The 17457-nt window shown below is 43.7% G+C and overlaps 1 protein-coding gene across 3 annotated transcripts in view; it reads left to right on the top strand.

The window, feature by feature from the left end:
• VPS35L (VPS35 endosomal protein sorting factor like) overlaps nt 1-17457 on the top strand; it is a 138107-nt gene that overhangs the window by 31888 nt on the left and 88762 nt on the right. For all 3 annotated transcript variants that reach the window (XM_070363051.1, XM_070363053.1, XM_070363052.1), the window contains exons 8-11: nt 3896-3980; nt 10538-10597; nt 16191-16287; nt 16998-17045. In XM_070363051.1, coding sequence (XP_070219152.1) covers nt 3896-3980; nt 10538-10597; nt 16191-16287; nt 16998-17045 — 290 coding nt within the window. The remainder of the gene's footprint in view (nt 1-3895; nt 3981-10537; nt 10598-16190; nt 16288-16997; nt 17046-17457) is intronic.

Here is a 17457-nt window from a genome sequence, read left to right as displayed (position 1 = left end):
CACAGTTGCATACAAGTCTTCGTATGGACATATATTTTCATTTTTCTTGAATAGATTCCTAAGAATGGAATTGCTAAATAATATGGTAAGTTTATGTTTACCTTTTTGAGGAATGGCCAGTTTGCTTTCCAAAATAGCTGCAGCATTTGCATTCCCACCAGCAGTGTACGAGGATTCCAGTTCCTCTGTATCTTCTCCATCACCCGTTTCATTGTCTGTCTTTTTGGTTATAGCCATCTGATTGGGTGTGAAGAGGTATCTCATGCCATTTTAATTTGCATATCCCACCTGACTAATGATGTTGAGCATCTTTTCATGTTTATTGGTCATTTTTATATCTTCTTTTAGTGAACTGTCCATTCAAGACTTGCCCATTTAAAAAGTCATTTCGTTTATCTTCTTTCTCGAGTTGTAACAATTTTTTATCCTTGATATAAATTCTTTATCAAATACATGAGGTACATGTATTTTTCTCCTAGTCTGTGGCTTGTCTTTTCATTTTCATAATGTTATCTTTTAAAATGTGGAAGTTTTTAATTTTAATAAAGTTCAGTTTGTCAGTTTTCTCCTTTTTGGCCCATGCTTTTAGAGTTGTATCCAAGAACTGTTTGCATAACCCAGGGTCATGAGAATTTCTTCCTATTTTTTCTACTGAGTTTTATAGTTTTAGCTCTTACATCTAGGTTTATGGTCCATTTTGAATTATTATTTTGTATGTATGGTGTGAGTCTCTAAATTTATTAATTTTTTTTTGCTTTTGGATATCCAGTTGTCTCAGCAGTATTTGCTGAAAAGACTTTTTCCTGTTGACTTATCTTGGCATCATTGTTAAGTCAGTTGGCCATAAATGTAAGGGTTTATTTCTGAACTCTCAATTCTATTCCATAGATCTCTAAGTGTATCCTTAAGCCAGTACCACCTGTCTTGATCTATAGCTAGTTTTAAGTTTTGGAACTAGGTAGTATAAGTCTTTTAACTTCTTTTTCAAAATTGTTTTGGCTCTTCTGGGTCTTTTGTGTATCCATGTGAATTTTAGGGTCTATTTCTACCAAAAAAACAAAACCAAAAAACCTTCTGAGATTTTGATAGGGATTGTGCTGACCCTATAGATCCGATGGAGAGGTTTGCCATTTCCTTCTCCAGGAGAATTCATCTACTGGTGCATGAATTATGTATCATTCATTCTGTTGATGAGTTTCCAGTTCTTTCCTTTTCTTTTTCCTTTTTCATTATTATGAACCATGTGAACACTAGTCAGGTCAGCTGGTGGCCATATAAAGTGTTTCTCTAATGAAGGCCCATACCTAAAAGTAGAATAGCTCAGGTGTGTGGTGTGTGCCTCGTCCACTTTGCCAGATGATGCCAAGTTATGTTCTGCAGTAGCTGTGCTAGCCTGCACCGTAGTGGCAGAGTGTGAGAGTCTGCTGTTCGGCAGCCTACCAACATTTGGTATGAGCAGACTTGCTATTTTAATTGTTTCAATTTAGGAAATAATAAAATCATATTTTATTGTGATTTTAATTTGCAATTCCCTGATTGTAATAAGATTGAGCATCTCTTCAAATGTTTATTGATCACTGGAGTTTCTTTTTCTGTAAGATGCCTTTTGTTGATTCCTTTTGCTCATTTTTCCATTATGTTATTTGTATCTTTCTTACTGATTTTTAGGATTTAAAAAATATATGTTCTAGGCAATAATTGTCCTCTGATTAGTCTGCTTCCTTCCTTCTTTGCTCCCATCCATCCATCCATATAGTCATGGTTTTTTAGTACTCAATCATAGGTTATCTTTTAATTTATTCATTTGCTTTGGTTTAAATTTTTGTTTTTTTAATTACAACTTAGTTTTTGAAATTGTTAGTTTCTTTCTAGAATATCATTAATTGGCAACAAATGAAAAACATTCCTTTAGTATTTTTTCTGCAGTGTTGATAAATTCGATAGCAAGTATTTCAGGCAGGTAATTGACCAGTCAGTTGCTCAGGAAATGTTTATAACAATGGTTCTCAACCTTGGCTGCACATTAGAATCACTTGGGAGCTTTAAGAAATCCTGTTTTCCAAGCTGAACACTGGAGCTGCTCGATCAGAATCCCAGGCACTGTTATTTCACAGAGTTCCCCAGGTTATTCTGAAGCTGAGAACCCCTGGTTTGTAGAGCGCTTATTCCATTCAGAGGGTAGTACAGATTGTGGATTTCACGAGCCCAGTGTCACGGGCTTGTGTTAGTGCAGCACCTGGAGCCCTTGTTTAAAATGCTGATTCCCTGGTGCCTCCATGGGTGGTTTTGACCAGTAGGTTTGGAGAGGAGCAGGAACTCTGTTTTTAATACATACCACAGGGTGCCTGATTTTTATTAGTTTAGGAAACTGCAGCAAAGCTTTAAAAAAATAGCTGTGGAATCTTCAAAATAGTGACTTCAGTTTATAACATTATATGACTTTAACTTTGGATTAAAAAAACCTTACATTCTGTGACACCAGCTGGGGAGACAAATCAATGCAGTGTTGGGAATCGCCAGCTGTGTTTAATTTGAAATCTGTTTGAATTCTCTCTCCCTCCCTCCTCCCCACGGGCAGTGACTCATCTCTGAGGGGCTCTGGTGAAACTCAGGAGATGTCACATCGCTAGGAACCAAGTGCTGTGTACTGTAAACAGTCTCTAAGATTCAGAGCTGTTTGTTTTCTCCAAGCCCTGAAGTCTCATGGGGTAATTGTTTAAGTTGGAGCTCTCATAAAGGGCATGTGAAAAACACAAACCAAGGTATCAGGAAATGGAGTTCTGTGTAGATACAAATGCCACGCTTGGTGTCGATGCCATTGTTTTCACAGCTTACGTTCCCCTCACCTCCAACCCCCAAGTAACATTTGGGCTATGAGAGGTTGCTTCACAAATTGGACACGTTATTTACTTTTAATTAGATAATGCTAAAGAGAAACTTGATAAATCTAATAATTTAGATATTGGGTAACAAAGCCAAACTGAAAACACATGCCAATCTACCTCTTGATGAACTTTCTAGCCATTCACTGCACGTTGAAAGTGCATACATATGAAAGGACTCTTTCTAAATGTCCAAATAGTCTTGGTTTTTACGTGATATTTTTTATCTCTGATAAACTATGGCAAGGTTATCTAGTTACTTATCCAGACTTTTGAATCTGTCAAGACTTCAGGGTATCACTTTGCATTCTTCAAAGTAGAGATAGATTTTTGTTTTTGATTATACGAGATGACTTCATCTGGGGTGTTCGGGGCCACGTTGTGTGGCTGTAATCTGTTTTGAGTCCTGAACGTGTCAATGGCCTTCTGGCGTAGGTGATGCTGGAGGGATTGAGCAATTTCCTGCAAACCCAAAATGTTCCTGGTGTTGCAGAGCACAGTTCCAGAGAAACATGTAACTCTTTGAAACTTGTCAAGTTTCCTTTTAGAAGGAAATTTAAGAGTGAGTATAAATAATAGATGCTAGTTAAGAAGCCCTGGAGAACCTATGGGGTCATTTCATAGAAAAGAACATTTAAGAATCAAGACCATTCTGAAATAAACCAGAGGAGGCCATACTGAAAAGATGGAGTCACCTGCAAGGATGCTGGCTGACTTTCCTGGTGACTACATACTGATCCTAGTTCAGACCCTCTGGATAAGATTCCTGAGTTGTGGCTTTTCTGGAGGCAGATGATGGTGCCATTCCTTAAGAGGCTCTGTTAGGAGCAGAGTCGATTCCCTTTGTCAAAAGCACAGTGGTATTTCTTGTAATTATACCTCCAGAGATTAGCACCAGGCCTGGCCCATGGTAAAAACCTGTGCTTGTCTGTAGAAATCCTTTCCTTTCCAGGCTTGGAGTGTTTCAACCCGGTCAGACATGACAGAGTGACTTTTCCCTTCTCTTTTTCTAGTGCTCAAAGCTTCTTTCGGACACAAGTGTTATTCAGTTCTACCCAAGCAAATTTGTCCTTATCACTGATATACTCGATACATTTGGTAAGTACTAGTTTTATTCATCTTAAATCTAAGAAGTAGTTTGTTTTGCCAGAAGTTGGATGGTCGAGTTGCTTTAAAATACGTTCTGTTGTGGTTTCATTTTTGAGGTAAGTCACGAAGGAAATCAAAACCCTCACCCTTACCCTTGCTCACCTGCTCATTAATAAGAGTGCTATTTTTGAAAGAATTTTATTTTTTTAACTTAATTTTTATTGGCGTATAGCTGCTTCATAACATTGTGCTTGTTTCTGCTGTGCGGCAAAGCAAATTAGCTACACATATACATGTATCCACTCTTTCCCAGATTGCCTTCCTATTTAAGTCACCACAGAGCAGTGAGTAGAGGCCCTGTGCTACACGGCGGGTTCTCTTTAGCTGTCTGTTTTATATATAGGTGTGTGTGTGTGCATGTGCACATGTGTGTGCTCACGCTCTCATTTGCTCAGTTGTGTCTGACTCCTTGTGACCCTGTGGACAGACTGTAGCTCGCCCGGCTTCTCTGCTCAGGTCATTTCCCAGGCAAGAATACTGGAGTGGGTTGCCATTTCCTCTTCCAGAAAGAATTTTACATTACTTGTTTCCCACCTTCTGATAGGCTAGTAAGGTGAGTGAGCAAAGTGAGGCGGGCTGGGGAGCACACGTCCTATCTAGGCCTTGATCCGTTGCCAGCCAGCTCATGGCATCTGGAACCCACTTTGTTCAGAACTCAACCCAGCATCTCTTCCCAGCCCTTCCCCACCCATGCTGGGTTTCTGTCCTAGGGAATGGCAGTACCATGCACCCTGTTGCCCACTCTGGAAATCTGAGCATCTTCTCGCCATGCCCCACGTACAGTCTATCACCAGGTTCTTCTCTTCAGCCTCCTCAGTTTCTCCCCAGAAGACAGTTTCTGTCTTCTCTGTTGAAACCTTAGTCTAAGCCTCCAGTCTCTGTCCCGTGGATGATGGCTGCAGCTCCTATGAGGTCTTCCTGCATCATTGTGTCTGCTCCTTGTCACATGCTCAACCCCTCAAGCCAAATGATCTTTGGGAGCCCAGCAGAGAGATCTAGATGGAAGAGATTAATTAACCAGGAGTCCCTTGGAGAAACAGGAGGTCTCCATGCTGCTTGTGATGGTCAGTGGCCAAGACATCATGCCATTAGCAGTTTGCCCAGACCAGGCAGCCTGTGGGTCGTATGTGACGTTCAGCAGTGGGGTGCCCTGCAAGAACTAGGAGACAGTCTCCTTCTGAGAACTGAATGCAGAGGAGGTTGGCACATAACGTTAGCTGCCTTGCCAGTGGGCTCCCAACCTGGCAAGTCTAGCCTGTAACCCATTGAAAGGTCAAATGTGTTAGGAAACAAAATGTCATTCAGAGTGACCATATATTTCTGCATAGGAGACCAAAGACCTGAGTGTATTAACTGGAACAAGTGATAGAGAAACTGACTCATACTAGTCTTGGAGAAGGGAGGGTATTTATTGGCTTATGTTGAAACGTCCAGGGGTCATTTCTGGCTTCAGGTACAGCTGGATTCAAGAACTCAACCAATATCTTCAGAACTGTGTCTTTTTCTAGTACTTTTTCTTGGGTTGACTTCATTCTCAAGCTCTACAAGGTGTCCCCAGCTTCTATCAGCTTTGCTGCTAGTAGTCCCAGGAAAAGGAAGGGAATTCTAGCCACACTTTCCAGCAGAAGTCTTGGAATTCATTTCATTGATTTGGCTTGGATCACTCGTCAGTCCCTGAGCCAGTTATGGGCTCTGGAGGAGGGAATATGCAGATAATCCAGAGCTGGGATACCCCAAAGAAGAAAGGTTGATGCTCTTTCCAGGAGAAAAGGGAATAGGAGCTAACTGAGGCAGAAAGAGACATCTAGGATCTCTGGGTTCAGATGATCTGGGGAGGTGGTGTCGGGCGCTCTGCTAGGCGCTGAGGATGTCAGCAAATAGGAAACAAAAATCCAGGCCTTTGTGGGCTGTGCCACAAAGAGGAGATTCACAGAATACATAAGTAAACCTGATTGTATATTAGATGAGGACTGGTGCTATGGAGGGAAAAAAAAACCCAAATCAGAGCAGTGGGTGGCGGTGGGCTGCACTTTTAAATAGGGTGGTTGGAGAAGGCCTCACTGAGAAGTTGATGTGTGAGCAATTACTTGAAGTACATGAGAGATGAACCACATGCTGGCAACGTGGGGCCAGTTAGGACCAAGGAATAGCCAGTGCAAAGGCCCTGGGGTAGGAGCAGTCCTGGCAGGTTTGGAGAACTGAGGCCAGGGTGCTGCAGGTGGTGTGGAGTGGTAGTGAGTGGGGATGGGGACATGGCCAGAAACCTGGTGGGCCATGTAGGCCTTTGAGACAACTTGGGCTTTGACCTGGAGGATGTGAGGAGCCACTGAGGTGTTACGTAGAGTAAGTGGAAGTTCTGATTTAATTTTTAATGTGCTTCCTCTGACTGCTGTGTTGAGACTAGATTGTAGGGCAAGGGCGGGGCAAGGGGCCCAGTTGTGAGTCCAGTGCAACATTTCAGGTAAAAAATGAGGGTGGCAGGGACCTGGGGAGGCAGTGGGGATGGAGGGGGGAGTGATCCAGAACACACAGACGCTTTAGGCTCTCAGAATAGACATCAATTACACACCCCTTGGGCCTCAGCTTGTCCTCATGCCCAGCTTGCCTTCAGGGAGCTAGGGTGTGAGTCAGCCAGAGAGGCTGGTGGCTGTGTCTGTTTCTCCTGATGGTTCTGTTCTCATGGTGAATTGACACATTGACCTTCTGGTTTCCCTCTCCAGCCTCCTGCAAGTCTCTTTTGCCTGAGTCAGCATCCCTGGGTGAGACTAGTTCCAAGAGGCTGATGAGCCCGCAAACCTGGCCAGATCCAGACATTAACCCTGTGAGAATTTGGGGCAGTCATTCTGTCAGCCTCTGTGGTGGCAGCCCAGCCCCACACCTCAGCCAGCAGGACTGAGGTATGGTGTAGATGCCTGCTGTCCTTCCTGTATTCTAGGAATTAGCTGGGCTGGCGGTTGAGAATAACAGTGAGAAATCCTCAGCAATTTTGGGCCTGACTGTTTTAGGTTCTTTAGTGATATTCAGTCACACTGTCTTTGTAACAGCTCTATGAGGTAGGGTCTATGATTATCCCAGAGAAGGCAATGGCACCCCACTCCAGTACTCTTGCCTGGAAAATCCCATGGATGGAAGAGCCTGGTAGGCTGCAGTCCATGGGGCCGTGAAGAGTCAGACACGACTGAAGCGACTTAGCAGCAGCAGCTATAATTATCCTCACTTCACAGATGAGGAGGTTGAGGCACAAGGAAGTAAAGCAGCTCATCCACTTCCCCAGGGTAATGAGTGGCAGAGCTGGGGCTCAAATTGAGTTCTCTCTGAGCAGTCAGAGCACCTGCTTTCTTGCTCTCCAGTTCAGTTCAATCACTCAGTCATGTCCGACTCTTTGCTACCCCATGAATCACAGCACGCCAGGCCTCCCTGTCCATCACCAACTCCCGGAGTCCACCCAAACCCATATCCCTCACTTGGCTTATGGAGGAAATTCTCTCTGTGAAAACTACAAGTGGGTGTAGCTTTGACCCAGCAACTCACCTCTGGGAATTCATCCCAGCAACCCGAGTGACGGACCAGAGGGGACCAGTTAAACAGAAGATGACACGTCTGTGCACTGCAGCTCTAGGAGCCTCTGAGAAGGAGTGAAGCCGTGCTGTGTTCCGGTGTGGAAAGTACCCAGGTTATGTCATTGGGTGAAAAACTCAAGATGCAGAACAGCTGTGAGAGTATGTTCCATTTTGTGTAAGAAAGAAGGGAAAGTTAGAACACTTGCTTGTTGTCACTTGTGTTTGCCTGAAGAAACATTAGGAGGATACTCAAGAAACTAGTAAAAGTGCCTCTCTGCACCCCAGCCCCCCCAAACGAGGGTGGTCCAGGCAGTGAGCATCATTCGGTGCATCCCGTAGCCTTTTTGAATTTGGAACGGTGGGCATGTTTCACCTATTCAAAGGATTCCCAGAGGCAACCTTGTCTGGATCTGTTGTGAATAGCTTTCCTCAGGCCTGCGAGGCAGCCTGCGTGTTCAGGGGCTGGAGGATACTGTGTTAACACTTTGGGGCTAGAAAGCCACTCTCACCTTTTACAAAGGGGGTGGGACTGGCCTTGCTTGAGTGGCAGCTCGGAGTGCTGAGGTCCACTGTGCATGTGTCACTGTTACCCTCGGCTCCACAGGAACACGTGCTACTGTTGGGGGGCAGGTGGTTTGTGGTGGTGGACGAGGCTGACGGAGCGCAGGAGCATCTAGCTGGGCGGGGATGCGGAACACCGCCCTGGGCATCTGCAGCGCACAGGTGTGGCGGTGCTTTTGCTGGGACTTCCCTGGAGGCAGTGAGCGCCGAGCTGGGAGCTGGGAGCTGGGCTCTGGCATCTCTCTGCCTGCATTCCTTGCCTCTCCTCCAGGGTGGTGTGAACCTGAGCCTTGATCTCTTCACTTGTGGAATGGGAAGTGGAACTTCCCATTGTGAAGTTCCCACAACTTCACTTGTGAAACGTAGACTTTGCCTCTGGGAACTTCTGGGGAGAATTTTAATTGGGAGAATGTGCAGGAAACACATGATGTCTGTCCCTCTCTAGGAACTGGCAGGGTCAGTGTCAAAGTAAGGTGCTCAGAAAATGTTAACTGTTGTCCCTTGTTGTTACTGATCTCTTGTATTTCAGTGTCCTTGGTTTATAAGAAAGTGAATCAAGAAAGGAAAGGAATCTAGGATCAGGTGTTATTTCTCAAAATAGTTGTCCACTAACTTAACAGTGATGTTGAAGCTGAAACTCCAATACTTTGGCCACCTGATGTGAAGAGTTGACTCATTTGAAAAGACCCTTGATGCTGGGAAGGATTGAGGGCAGGAGGAGAAGGGGACGACAGAGGATAAGATGGTTGGATGGCATCACCGACTCGATGGACATGAGTTTGGGTAAACTCTGGGAGTTGGTGATGGACAGGGAGGCCTGGCCTGCTGTGGTTCATGGGATCGCAAAGAGCTGGACACGACTGAGCGACTGAACTGGACTGAAGTTAACGAAGGGAAATAAATGTTCACCAATCTCTTTGGGCCAAAAATGGTTTAATAGTTAAAGGCCCCTTAGAATATGAAGATGAAATACAAAAAGTCTTTTTTTTTAAAAAAAAGGCCGGTTTTGGAGAGATGGTAAGCTTTTCGTGGAGGAGTAAAGGCATTGGGTTCTCTGAAGTTGGGTCCACACACCTGAGGAGGTGTGAGAAGTCACACAGCGCCCAGCGTGGCCTGCTGTGCTGTGCGCATACAGTCCCCGTGCTTGGAGTTCTGTGCTTATCTCAGGAGGCCTCTCTCCACATCAGGTGTGGCTGCCTTGGAGAGCCTGTGACTGCCGGTAACCAAATGCTTCCTGCCAGGAGGTCAAAGGCAGATAGCTTTGAGAACTGGGGCTCGATCCCTGAGGCTTCCTAGGAACTTCTAAATTGAATCCATGGTTTGGGGCCGTGGCTCTTATCTTCAGTTACATGCCTGGAGAGCTTTAAGAACACTTCCAGTGGCCAAGCTGTGCCCCAGACCATTTACATTAGAACCTCTGAGGACAGATTTCACACGAGCATATTTTCAAGTGCCTCAGGGGCTTCCCTCGTGGCTTAGTGGTAAAGAATCCACCTGCAGTGCAGAAGATCGGGAGACCTGGGTTCGATCCCTGGGTTGGGAAGATCCCCTGGAGAAGGAAATGGCAACCCACTCCAGTATTCTTATCTGAAGAATTCCATGGACAGAGGAGCCTGGTAGGCTACAGTCCATGGGCTTACAAAGAGTTGGACAACTAAGTGGCTAACACTCTCACTTTCAGCCTATCAGATATGCCTGCTGGTGTTGGAGAGTCTCCTGTGGAGACCTCGGAGGAGGTGGCTCACCTTGGGGACGGGTACTGGCCGCTGCAGTCCTGGAAGGTGCCCCTTGGCGTAAGCCCTCTTGGAGGTCGCCATTAACCCCACTATAGAGCCTGTAGATCCCAGGCTCTGCTTGTTTCTTTTTGAAGTATAACTGACCTGTGTTAGTTCCTGTTACATAACACAGTGATTTCAAAATGATCACCACAATAAGTCATTAGTATTTATCATGATATAAAGATAATACGTAGTTATTGACTATATTCCCCATAACTACATTTCATACCCATGAGTCATTTATCTCTCTCACTGTTTCATTCCTTCCCCTCCTCCCTGGCAACCACGTTTGTTCTTTGTATCTATTACTCTGTTACTTTTTTAATTTCTTTTTAGATTTCACATATAAGTGAAATCATATAAGCGAAAGACAGTATTTGTCTTTCTCTGTCTGACTTACTTTGCCTGGCATAAGTGAAGGATCACTTTTCTGCCTCTTTCAAAAGAATCATGGCTTAAAAATTTGGTCCACTAGGTGGCAGCATACTCTCACAAGTTGAAGCTCATCCTGGCGCTGTCTCCATCTCTGTCCCTAATTAAGAAATGTTAATTTAGTGTTTGCACCTGAAGGGCATGATGCTGACACCATATGTCCTTTTCTCCCCAGGGAAGCTGGTGTACGAGCGCATCTTTTCCATGTGTGTGGATAACCGCAGTGTCTTACCAGGTAACGTCATAGCTGTTCCAGCGGGTTTCATTCTGCCCTCAAGTCAGGGTTAGAAGGTTTATATCAAGTTAGGATTTATTGAGACCTGAAATTTTTTGTGTGTTGAAAGTTAAAGAAACACTCTTACTGATCATCTCAGTCTTTGAAAAGCAGATTTTTCCAACAGCCAGCTAGGGATTTGAGCAAGTAATTTGAATCTGCAAGAATGAAAAGGTCCTATGATTAGATTCAACTGAACTTTTATACCAACTTAAATTTCTCTGGTGCTTGACATTTTAATATTTTTCCTGTATATCTTTCCTAAGAAGCAAATTGCTTTATAGAGCTAATTTTATATTAAAGAACAATATCAAATAAATCAATAATAACAGATGCTTTGCATCTACAGTATATGCCCAAGTGATGTTTGCATTAAATTTATTGCTGCTCAATTTGAACTCTCAGGAGGTTATAATGGGACAATGAGATCACAAATTTATTTTGTCACATAAATGGAAGATGACAGTGAGGCTAGTATGGAACTCGCAGCAACAGCATCCATTCTCTCTTACTCCTCCTTCTGAGTTCCTAGCACTGCTGGGAGGAAGTGCGCTCATCTGTTCAAGTTAGAACAACAGGCTGTCTTCACTTTCATCCCACCTCCTCCTGCTCCTGCTTCCCTGGAGGATGAAGAGATGGCATCGGACAGACCTGTAATTTGACTTTTCTTTTTGTCTGTTAATCTGTCTTGTCTTGTCTTTCGGGTTTTCTTTTTTTTTTTTTGTCTTTCTCTCTCTGTGTCTCTTTCTCTTTTGCTATTTTTTTCATTGTCTCTTTTTTCTCTCTTCTCTTTCTGTTTCTGTCTTTTCCTTCCTTCCATCATCTGTATTGTTAAAACTAGTTAATATGCACATTTCTCAGAAAGCAAGACAGAACTCTACAGACCTTTAGGGCTAGAAAAGCTCTTTGGAATCACTGCATCTCATTTTAGGGGGGCCCACCCAGTGGGAAAGAGCCAGGAACTTGGCACAGTCCTGCCACCAGCAAGTGAGAGCCTGGCTCTAAGTGCTGGACCTGCACCATCCATTATGCTGGCCACTTGGTCCCATGAGGCTCTTGTGCACTAGAGATTGGCCAGTCCAAACTGAGATATGCTGTGAGTAAAAAAAAAAAAAAAATGTTGGATTTCAGAGGCTTAATGCAAATAAGAGACCATGAAATATCTCACTGATTTTTAAGTTTACATGTTTACATATAGAAATGATATTTAGATGAATTAGATTAAATGAAGTATATTTTAAAATTACACGTTTTTGTTTTAGCTCTTTGAATGGGGCTCACATGGTATTTCCATTGAATAGCACTGCACTCCACCCTCCCCTCCACCACATTCCCACCTGCAGTGGTTTTTAACAGCTCCTCACACATTCTACGGAGAAGGCAATGGCACCCCACTTCAGTACTCTTGCCTGGAAAATCCCATGGACGGAGGAGCCTGGTAGGCTGCAGTCCATGGGGTCGCTAAGAGTTGGACACGACTAAGGGAATTCACTTTCACTTTTTACTTTGATGCATTGGAGAAGGAAATGGCAACCCACTCCAGTGTTCTTGCCTGGAGAATCCCAGGGAGGGGGGAGCCTGGTGGGCTGCCGTCTATGGGGTCGCACAGAGTCGGACATGACTGAAGCAACTTAGCAGCAGCAGCACACATTCTAGGCTTCTTAGGACTGGGAGGCAGTGGCCAGCCTGATGGAAAGGCCTTCTCTGTCAGCTTAAGGATTTGGCAAATTTGGTGCATTTATTTTACACTTGCCAGTGTTTCTTCCATGTGTTATATCAGCAGCAGTAAACTCTCAGCCCGCAGGCAGAATTAAACCCAGTTAGGTGTTTTCTTTGGCTACCAGAGTATTTTTTAAAATGCTATTTGGTATAGTTTCTACTTCCTCCTATTGTTGTATACCTAACTATTGTTTATATCACCTGCCTGGCCCCTAGGGGCATTTATGTTCATACCTCCTGCAATAATTTTCCTTCCTGTCAGTTTTCACTAACTATACCAACAACATTTTAGGGCTAGTTAAGGAAAAACTGGGCTTCCCAGGTGGCTCTAGTGGTAAAAAACCTGCCTGCCCATACAAGGGACGTAAGAGATGCAGGTTCGAGCCCTGGGTTGGGAAGATCCTCTGGAGGAGGGCATGGCAACCCACGCCAGTATTCTTGCCTGGAAAGTCTCATGGACAGAGGGCCTGGTGGGTCCATAGGGTTCCAAAGAGTCCAGTACAACTAAAGCAACTTAGTATGAATGAATGCAAGGAAAAATTACTAATAGCTTTCTCCCTACTTGAACTATAAAACTATAAGTTCAAAATAAAAGGCTATTTTCATATTCACTTTTAGTGCTTGTCTAAATGTGCTAATTAGCATGTTTATTACTAAATTCTTGCTTTCCCAAATACTTGCTGTTTTTTAACCTTGAATTAGGCTTTTGTTTTCTTGAAAAGAATTTCATTTCTCCCCTTTCAGTTAAAATCTTTATCTGCATGTATCTTCTGTTTCCTAGAACCTGAAAAGGAGAGGGGCAAACTTTTCTCAAAAATGTATTTAATCTTGGGGATGACTCTTAACAATATTTATAAAGAAAACTTACGAAATCTACTATGCAGAATTCTGCCTAAAGAAATTATGTGTAGAGAGAAGTCTGGTGGCATGTGTACTGATTCTTTCCATTTGAATCAAGTTCAGACTGTGATCTTAGTATTTGAGCCCTTTACCTTCAGGAGCTTTAACTGAAGCATAGCTCTTACCGGTTTGGAAAGATACTGATGTCCTTTGGGTTCACAGAAAGTACATGTTGCTAGATATGGTAATTTTCCCCCAACATTTCTTCATCCAGCATATGAGGGAAGAGAGCTTGTACTCTAAGTGGTAAAACAATTTCATTTCCATCTTGGGATGAGTGACTTGGGTTTCTTGTGTTGTGGTTCTCCTCATTAGCCATGGGCATTCCTGTCTTTGGCTTTCCCTGTGGCTGATACAGCCGCCTCTGGATAAGCAGTGTCCTTAGCTGACCTGGCCTTTCAGGTCATCATATTAAGATGGCGTGGCGCCCCTATGAGCCCTGTTACATAAAAAGATGTCTCACTGCCATGGTCGAGACTTGACAAATGGAAGAGAACCAGACTCACTGGTGTCCTCCCTTCTCTGAAAATATCCACAGAAGTTCAGGGTTGAAAAAAGGAGCCCATAGAGGAAAAACAAGTGGGAACTGGAAGAAAATGTCTCAGCTCTTCTTTACATTGAAGCTTCTTCTGAATTAATTTCCAGATTCTACATTCATTTTCCATGTAGCAGCCCAGGCGCTGAAGTGTAATTGATGTCATGTCATTCCTTTGCTCAGAGCTCTTCAGGCAGCTTCCGTCACACTTAGAAGAACGCCCAGACTCCTCGCCAAGGCTGCAGCCCCTCCTAACCTGGCTACTTCTCCCTTTCCTCTCACATCTCTTTGGCTCACTTTCTTGTTCTTTGACCAGACCCACTGGAATGTAAGCTTCATGAGGGCAGGGTCTCTCTTATGTGCTGTGCTCTCTTATCTTCTAATTGGTTCCTGAGACGTTCGTCGTGAGCAGACGAAGTAATGAAATGTACTGTTGAGCTTGCTATAACATTTTTTTCTTCCCATTTCATTTATTTACTTTTTTCTGTAAGATTTTAAAGTCCTGTATGACATAATCCTTTTCCTAAATGATCTCTTGAACTGGAAGGAAAATATAAAGCCTTTGTATTGCATATGTGGATTATTGCATAGCTGGCTGTTGGTGTGTACACGCAGAACAACTTGCCTTGGTGTGATGTCCCACTTTCCCTGGCAGCCAGATTCCGTGTCATCCCACCCTTTGTTGCACCTCCGTTCCCTCAGCTGGAAAGCAAAAGTTTTTAGTAGATGACCTCAGAGACTTATTTTTGCTTTTGGATCTCAAGTCACATGATTCAGTCACATTAAGGGAAATTAACCTCACCCCTCCTCTGTTTTCCAAAAGGCAAGACTGACAAATGAATTTAAGAATAGCCCTTATCTTTTCCTATCTAGATCTCTTGGAACTTGAAAAAAAGTTACTTTTAAGTACATGGATTCAGGCCAGGAGAGGAAAAATGGTAATTTCCCTTCTCTTAGAAAATGGCAAGTGAATAATTCTCCAATGAATGAAGCATGCCAGAACATCCAAAAATAGATAAATACTTGAGATTGCAGTTCTGAAATATCTGCAGTTGTGATTACTGACTGTTCTCTGCTAGTGAAGTACCTAGAATTTTATTTTTTGCTGATTCTGTAGATATTTTAATCACTTTAATGGTGTACCACCAAGTAGCAGAAAGTAGAACCAGGGATGAAAAATGACTCACTGAGCAACATGATGAGGGCGACAGGCTAACATTCGTTTCTTATGTTCTATAGTAATCAGTTTCTCCCTTTTTGGTTGAATCATAAAAGTGTAAAGCACACCGAGGGGTGGGATCGGGCTCCAGTTTGTGCAGAAATCATTTAAATGTGAGAGTTCAAGAGTAGCCTTCTTGGTGTTGAATAGTTTTTTTGTTTGTTTTCATTTTTCCATACTCTTTTCCATTTCTTACTAAGACGTATGTCATTGATTGGGCTTGGTCATCAGTTCCAGAAAACACAAAATCACAGTAAAGAGAATCACAGCTGGCAGGCAGCCTGTGGTGCCAGCCGTCTTGACTTCTCTTGCTCTTGTGGTTCAAGATGGTTATGGAGGTTCCGGCCTTTGTATCTGCATTCTTGCCAGCAGGAAGGAAGAAGAAATGAAGATCACGCCCCTTCCCTTGGAGCTGATTCCTTGCACTCCTGTGTATGTCCTGGGACCTGAACTTGGTCACATGGCCACACTGAGCTGCAAGGATGGCCGTTTGCCCAGCAGAAAATGAGAGTCTTATTATTAAAGAAGAAGAGAGCAGATAGTAGGGGAAAGTAGCATTTTTGTCAGAAGGTGACTCAAGTCTTCAAGTGGTATGGCAGCGTAACTCTGATTTCTCACCTCAGGGTCTTGACTTACCATACACGTCAGGTCCATGTGATGGACCATCGCATTCCATGTTACAGTTGCAGATTCCTCAAGCATCTGGAATTCTTAGCAGTATCTCTGTAGTTACTGGTGGGTACACCAAGAGCCTCTGGATTAAATTAAGGGCAGTGGCTAAGAATATAGGCTGTGGAGCCAGACTGCCTGAGTTGAATTCTAGCTCTTACGTCTACTTGCAGCGTGCCCTGGGCAAGTCCCTAAACTTGGCAGTGCCTCACTCTCTGTGTCTGTGAAAGAGGACCGTATGAGTACATGACTTGGAGGGCTCTTGTGGGGACCGAGTGAGCTGATGTCTGTAAAGCGCTCTGAGTGGCGCCTGGCCCTTTGAAAGCCTCTGTGTGTCCGCTCTCATCGTCACTGGTTGTTTCCTAATAATGATATTTGTAAGGAAAGCCATGGAAGGACTGGGCGCCCCACCCTTCTGCTGCACTGTAACTGTTTTTTGTCCCAGGACTCAGAGCAGCTGTAACAGATCCCAAGAATTAGGAAGGCTGATGGGTATTATTTTTGTTTTACAGATCACTTCTCTCCAGAGAATGTAAATGACACAGCCAAAGAAACATGCTTAAATTGGTTTTTCAAGATTGCTTCCATCAGGGAACTCATTCCAAGATTGTATCCTTTTTTTCTGTCTGATGATTTTAAAGATAGGCTGCAAGAGTTGCACTGTTAATAGAGGCGGTGTGAGGGGCTGCCCTGAGATTCCTGTTGAAAATGGGATCCTGTCAGGGTTGCTCTCCTGGAAGCACAGCACCAGCCACAATGTCCAAGAAGCCCTTGGATCTGGCTCTCCCCAGTTCTCTGGAGAGAGAGACTTTGACTGTGGTGCTGTGTACCAGGCTTTTGTTTCCCTGAAGAACATTCCCACATTAATTTTCTTAATTAAAATGCTTTGGGGTTTTTTTTGTGTATGTTTTCTCTGGTCCCAAGACCTTGAAAACAGCAGGGTCCAGCTTCTCTGCACAAACACCAGTGTTGAAGAACAGACAGTCCGACTTATACACAAAAGGAATCTTAGTTCTCTAAGTTTCATCCTTTCCCCATAAAGCTTCAGTTGGAAGTGCTCAAAACCCAGTTTAAATTTCAGCACATAAACATAAATCAGCGTATAACATTTTCCAAATTTTATTTTAAATAAGAATAAAACCTTGAAAACCAAATGTAGAACCCACAAGCCACTCACTGATTGAATTCTTTGGATTGTCGAGAGCTGTCGTGGCCCCTCTCCTGAAGGCACACCTAGCTCTCTGCGTGAACAGTTAGGCTTTTCCCCGTGGGGAACAGGCAGTCTGGAAAATGTCTTCCTTAACGAAATGTTTCTGTAGCTACGTGGAAGCTTCCATCCTGAAGTGTAACAAGTTCCTCTCCAAAACGTAAGGCTCTTCTTAAATGTCCAGAGCCATACATTTCCAAAAAATTTCTCTCTTGCACACGCCCTTGTGAATGGCGCTGCAATAGCAGCTATCATTCTTTGACTGCTTAGTGTGTAGCAGATCTGGTGCTAAGCACCTTCCATCCATTTTCTCATTTAATCCAAATGAAAACTTAATGAAGTAGAGATCACTTTTTAATCTTCGTTTTACGGAGAAGAAAACTCAAGCTGGGAGAGGTTGGTTGATTAGTTCATGGAAGATCAACTGGATTTGACATCCTAGCTCTGCTGTTACTGGCTGTGTGGTCCAGAGAAACTTACTTAGCATCTCTGACCCCTGGTCTCCTCTGTGTGCAAGCCCTGTGAAGGGGTCTGTGAGCGTTCATCGAGCTGCACACACCAGACTGGGAGCG

Source organism: Bos mutus, chromosome 25, assembly GCF_027580195.1.
Source record: "Bos mutus isolate GX-2022 chromosome 25, NWIPB_WYAK_1.1, whole genome shotgun sequence".
NCBI classification, from domain to species: domain Eukaryota; kingdom Metazoa; phylum Chordata; class Mammalia; order Artiodactyla; family Bovidae; genus Bos; species Bos mutus.
The sequence above is the reverse complement of the archived record's forward strand: the minus strand, read 5'-3'. Positions and strand labels throughout refer to the sequence as shown.